Raw genomic sequence first — 6000 nt, forward strand, 5'->3', positions numbered from 1 at the left:
CTACACCAACAGGGAATGCTGCTTGGGCCATGGCTACTTCCAAGCCTGATATCCTGATCATTCTTCTTCAGAAGCTGATGGAGGAGGGAAACCTACTTTACAAGGTAATGTGAAACTTGTAAAGAAATCCCTCACCATCAATTGTAAAAAAAAAAGCTCTGAACAATAAGATTTAGTTCAGCATAACAATGACGTCCTTACCGTCTTTTTCTAGCTGAGTTAAATGGGGAAAATGAATAGATGTGTATGTTCTGCACCGCTTACCACAGGAGCCATGATTGATGCCTGACATTTAACAGAGTTTTGTGGCAGAAAGGACAAGGTGTGTGTGTGATTTGAGCTTGCCTGTGTCTTGTATGTGATTGATGAGGAGGGAGGGCTCAAGCCAGAGAACAGCTATTGTGGGAGTATCTGGTGGATACTCTGCCCTCCTTCTCTCTCCGATTGTTTTCCTTCTGGTTCTGTCCTCTTCCTCACTGCATGTTTGCCCTCCATGTGTCCTCCAGAAAGGGAAGATGAAAGAGGCAGCCCAGAGGTACCAGTACGCCCTGAGGAAGTTTCCTAGAGAAGGCTTTGGCGATGACCTGAAGGCATTTAAAGACCTGCGGGTCTCTCTGTATCTCAATCTCTCCCGCTGTCGCAGAAAAACCAACGTAAGCCTCAAGAGACTCTTTTTTTTTCTCCTTTGTTCTTCAGCTAGTGTAGTATTTTTAGCACGTTCCTTTAATGACTTTAAATAAGGCGTTTCACTCACCAGATTCTTATTTGTCAGTGTAATGAATATCATGGGGCATAATTAAATGGTTTGGTGAAGAATAGAATTATTTTTTTTTCTTGGGAAGTATCCCCAATTGTTTTGAAATCGACAAAAAGATAATCTGTGACTAGGACTCTAGCATGTGAAATAATTTGAGCATGTGTGGGCAGGAGAAGCTTGTTAGTGTTCAGATGGTAACGGGGAGGAGGTGGGGAGAAAACTACAAGAGTACTGGGCAGTGGACTCAATCTCCTCAAATCTTCCTGTGAAACAATCTCAGTTCCTGCATGTGCCAGCCTGTCTGCTCAGTTTAACTGTGCCGAGCAGTTGTTCCTCTTCCTGTTCGAGTTTTCACCCAATGTTATAACAGAATGATGGATTTAATGAGATATTAAGACTATAAAGTTTAAAAGTGACAATGAAGCAACCACGAGGAGAGAGAGGGTTTTTAAGCTGTTCTATCTTTGGATTTCTTGATAATTGTTTCTGCAGAGAAGCTCTTCATTAAAGTTTGTTTACATAAGTCATACATCAAGAACTCTTGGACTTTTGTAGCGAGCCAGCTGTTGATGTGATTACACAGCAGAGCAGGAGATAGGAGAGAAACGGGAACCACAAGGTTTTTCTGTTGTGTGTTTCTACAGTAACAGCACATTGGGTGCCTGCCAGGTGTTTTATCATTTCAGTGTTTGAAAGATGTAGCCTGGGTCAAATTCAGCCACTATTTAGTTTGGAAATACTGTTATATCATCAAAGACACCAACAAGGATAAAACATGTATACTTCAAAATGTTAATTTCTGTGACTGAGCTTAACCAGTTGATATTCAAGCACATGTGGTTAACTGTAATTTTTGATTCTTTGTAGGATTTCGGGATGGCTGAGGAGTTTGCAACAAAAGCACTGGAGTTGAAACCCAAATCCTATGAGGCCTACTATGCCCGCGCAAGAGCTAAAAGAAGCAGCAGGTAAACTATTCAGCGCAGCTCCAGACCAGCCTCTGTGCTTGTTATTGTTGGGGAATTATGTGGTCTGGATCTGGTAACACAATTGTCTCCCATCCACAGGCAGTTTACGGCAGCCCTGGCTGACCTGCACGAAGCGGCCAAGCTGTGCCCCAATAACCGGGAAATACGCCGTTTGCTGGCCAGAGTGGAGGACGAGTGTAAACAGATGCAGCGTACCCAGACGAAAGGAGCCCTCGCCGGTGCCGCAGCTGCTTCCAGCCAGGCGTCGGGAGGCCACGAGTCTGACCAGGAGCAAGACGAAGGGCAGGTCGACCCGTCGGAACACAGTCTCTCCAGGAGCGCGGAAGGACAAAGAGACATCCTGGAAGAGGAGGAAGAGGAGGAGGAGGAGGCCTCGCTGCGTGACAGGACAACTGAAGCCTGCTGGTCACAGAACAGTTATTCCTGTAACAGAGTCTTACCCTCGGAGCCTGTCAGCAACAGTTTGGGACATCAGAGTCACACCCCCAGTTCACCGCCAGGCCCCAGCAGGCTTCCCCCCCACCGGTACCCTCGAGAGCACCGGGAGGCGCTGGCCCAACAGGGTCTGGTCCTGCAGCCCACCAAGCAGGCCCAGATAGTCAAGACCAACCAGCATATGAGCTCCATGCAGGCTGGGGGAGGGCCCGTGGGGGGCCGCGCAGCAGGCTCCAAATCTCAGTATGCACCCTCGAGTCCCTTACCCAGCCGACACATGTCCGGCATGCTGAAGCCAGGCCCGGGAATCGACATCAGCCCTCTACCGCCCCCAGCCGACGAGCCCGTATACGGGAACCGCATGTCGCTGGCGGCTTCCTCCGTCTCCATGGGTCACAGTTGTGAAAACGAGAACCTCCATTCCTCCCAAGCTTCCTACTCATCCTGCAGCAGCTCCAAGTGTCTGGGGCAAGACAGGTTGTCTGCCCACTCTGCGTCGTCCCTGGATGGGTTAGCCTGCTCCGGTCCTGGACCCCAGGGGAACCACACTGACCCCGGAAAGGACGGGTTGTGTGGCGCAGTGGGATCGCAGGGAGGAGGCAGCAGCAGCAGCATGCGTGTGTCCAGTTCCACCAGCAGCCTGGCGTCCAGCAGCAGCCTATCAGACAGCGGCAAACTGGGACCTGATGTCCGCACCAAGATCTCTGACAAAACAAAGCACAGCCAACAGGCCAGCTCTGCAACGGAGTACAAACCCAGACCCTTCATGGGCATAACTGACAAGAAGGCACGCTTTCAGCAACAGCTCCAACAGCAACAGCAACTTCAGCAGCAGCAGCACGGCCTGCAAAGCCACCAGAGCGGCCGCAGCTGGCTGAACCACTCGTCCGACGGTCTGGTGTGTCACAACATGTCAGCGATGGGCCTGCTACCTGTCGACTGTGAGCTGCCTTTCCCTAAAACAGTGAGCACTTACCAGGAGCAGCACAAACCTCCACCACCTCAGGGTGCTATGGCAATGAGCAGCTTACAAAACGGCATGCACGCCAAGGAATTCACGGAGAAGTTCTGCCAAGCCGCCAACTGTTACAAAGAGTCCAAGCCAGCACTGGCTATGCCGCACACTTTCATGGACAGTAAGCCCAAGCAGCCTGGCCTTGCCCGAGATAATCCTGCCATTCACGTAACTTCAATGAAACCAAAGCGATCGTTTATAGAGTCGAATGTGTAGAGATGTTTTATTTGTCATACAGTCCACAACGCACACTAGCAAAAATCTAAAGTGAGAAAGAGTTTTCTTTTTTTTTTTTTTAAATCAACCCCTAAAAGAATACAAGTCTCACATTTAAGCCTTGTAAGAAGTACAGTATGCTGGCAGTTTGTTTTCCCGTGTGAATACAGGCTGCAGGCAGTGTACCGAATGCTCCAGATTTTTATCCTCCCAACCTGTCGCTTGTGGCTGTCAGCTTCTGTTACATGACAACATGTCCGCTGTCGTTCAGCCAAGCTGGAGACATTGCACTGAAGGAAGTATTTGGACACGTACTGTAAGTCCTCATCAACGCAGCGGTGACAGTAAGCACTTTATACACACTTAGGCCGATCAAGTGCTTAAACAACATATTCAGTTACAGCATAATGTTATTACAGAGCAGTTTTGAGTAAAATGGGGTTTGAACTGTGTTCATTACGTCCATGGTGCTGCGAGGGGAGAAATAAGGAAAAGGAAGTCCTCAGTGAAGGTGTAAGAAAGTCTAAAGGGCGGGCATTCCTGTGTTTTACAAAGGATGTTATAGATCCTTATGTTGTGTATATTATATAAATATGTACTTTTCATTCTTTTCAGTGAAGGTCTATGTTAAATGTATTGACAAGTTCAGACTTGTGTATTTTGAGTTTTATGCACAATGTTGTTCAAATGGTGTTAAAGGTTCTAAAAAAAAAAGCATTTGTTAAATGTGTTTGTACATTATATAAATCACCATTAACAGTGAATTGAAATCCTTTCTGTATCTGCTTGTTGTTGCTGTCTAGTTTAATTTATTTACAGCGCCAATGGCTTGGTTAATTGTAAAAGCAATATATTTTATATAGTTATTTTTGCACAGCTACTAAGACATTTTATGATTCTCAATAATGTTGAGTTTAAATGCATGCTACAATTGCAGTTTATATTACAGAGTAAAAAAAAAAAAATCTATAAAAACAAATGGTTTTGGGGCACAGTGCCATCAGCTCTATTTTAATATGTACGTTAAATGCAATTGTTGCCATGTTTTCAGTATTGTGAGCTTTATTAGCTGTGATCACATACTGTAATAGAACATTACTGCCATAGCCACCATGGGAGAGAGAAATAAAGACCCACTGAGGAAACAAACAAACAGATCTCCTTACTTTTATTCTTAAACACAGAGACTGCCTAAGTTAAGAGGACATTAAATAATCACCATGAGTGCAATCAGTAAACGGTCAGTTGGTCACCGCCAAAAAACCTAAAGTAACGCAACAGATTAGTAATGCACCTAAAGCCGAACAGCGATCATTGTGGCCACAAACGGTAATAACAGAACAATGGCCGAGGTAAACAGTGTGTACTCTTCGCTTTTACATTTGGGATAAAAGCCTTGAAATAACTGAAAAGCTGAAATGTCGTTTTGTAGAGTAGCTTTAAGAGATAATATATTCAAATATACAGTGTAATAACTTAACTTACAGGCTTGTACGCAGGTATTGTGATGTGTGCTGATATTTACTGAACAAATTATCTGTTGACTTGATCAGATTATTTAGTCAAATTTGACTCTGAGTGAAAACTCTATTAATAGTAATTAATGCTTCCTGTGATAATAAGAGCAGTCGTTACCAGATGAGCAGTTCCTGTTTATAACACCTGTTAATGTGGATTCTGACAGGCTAAAATGAGCTGCCGTCTACTGGCTTGACTTCCACCGTGTTATTGCCGTCTTCAGAGATCTATTGGGGGTGAGAAGAGTGGTCTGCAGGGGCAGGTTGGTCATGGGACTGGTTTTGCTTTTGCCCCTGATCCAGTTCTCGATGGATTCTCGCTCATAAGAATATCCATCTGTGTAACAGACAATTTGACACCTTACACTGAGATAATGTAAAAAAATAGATCTGTACAGAATGAATCGTGTTTTTTTTTTTTGTCGTCTAACCTGCAGCAATGACTGGATCCTTCATCAGCTCTCTGGTGATTGGACACAGAAACTCATCTGGGGCCTCTGAACCGCTCTCTTCCGCCTTCAGGGCCTCGATTTTCCTCAGGAGACGACCGCGGAGGCCCAGAGACTCTGAGGAACCAACACACTGCTTAGTATCCTGTTTAGTATTCGATAAATCACATGCACTGCAGTTTCTTTTTAACTTCAAATCGCAGTGACGCAAAGATTGTTCGTATCCAACATTTAAACATTAATTAATCACTGAAGACCAAATCAAAAGCACCAGTGAAGCCACAGACGGACTTTATCCTCTCTGATCTCTCAGACAAAACAAAACACAGGAGTAAATCTGGACCTTCGCTCGATCAATCTGTGCTGAGGCACAAAGAACCCGACACGCTCACTGTGTGATGATGGCTTCACAACTCAGACAAGGTGTCTGCCTTGAGGACTTCTGAGTTTTTTATTCTTGAGTTATAATAACGAGAGACTTAAGAACTACGACCGACACAAAAGGGGCCCAAAAAGAGGAAAATCAGTGCACACACAGCTGCATGTCTCTGCCCACTGACAGCACCCTTCGAATTTGTCATCAGCTGCTAATTTCACCACCAGCTCCACTGAAGGGGGGGGG

General features: G+C 45.4%; 2 protein-coding genes across 8 annotated transcripts in view; one reads left to right on the forward strand and one right to left on the reverse strand.

Moving 5' to 3' along the window:
• The window catches only part of tanc1b (tetratricopeptide repeat, ankyrin repeat and coiled-coil containing 1b), a 101832-nt gene extending 98171 nt beyond the window's left edge, over positions 1-3661 (forward strand). For all 7 annotated transcript variants that reach the window (XM_035675977.1, XM_035675980.1, XM_035675979.1 and 4 more), the window contains 4 exons: positions 13-104; positions 507-653; positions 1625-1725; positions 1825-3661. In XM_035675977.1, coding sequence (XP_035531870.1) covers positions 13-104; positions 507-653; positions 1625-1725; positions 1825-3412 — 1928 coding nt within the window. In that variant the 3' untranslated portion in view covers positions 3413-3661. The remainder of the gene's footprint in view (positions 1-12; positions 105-506; positions 654-1624; positions 1726-1824) is intronic.
• A 959-nt stretch (positions 3662-4620) lies between these two features.
• Positions 4621-6000, reverse strand: part of LOC118338693 (WD repeat, SAM and U-box domain-containing protein 1-like) — a gene marked incomplete in the record, with an annotated part of 23041 nt that continues 21661 nt past the window's right edge. Inside the window, 2 exon segments of the mRNA XM_035675985.1 lie at positions 4621-5266; positions 5361-5495. Of these exon segments, the coding sequence (XP_035531878.1) occupies positions 5115-5266; positions 5361-5495 (287 nt within the window).

The sequence above is a fragment of the Morone saxatilis genome, unplaced genomic scaffold (assembly GCF_004916995.1).
Source record: "Morone saxatilis isolate NCDOM2014 unplaced genomic scaffold, NCSU_SB_2.0 Contig5, whole genome shotgun sequence".
Lineage (NCBI taxonomy): Eukaryota > Metazoa > Chordata > Actinopteri > Moronidae > Morone > Morone saxatilis.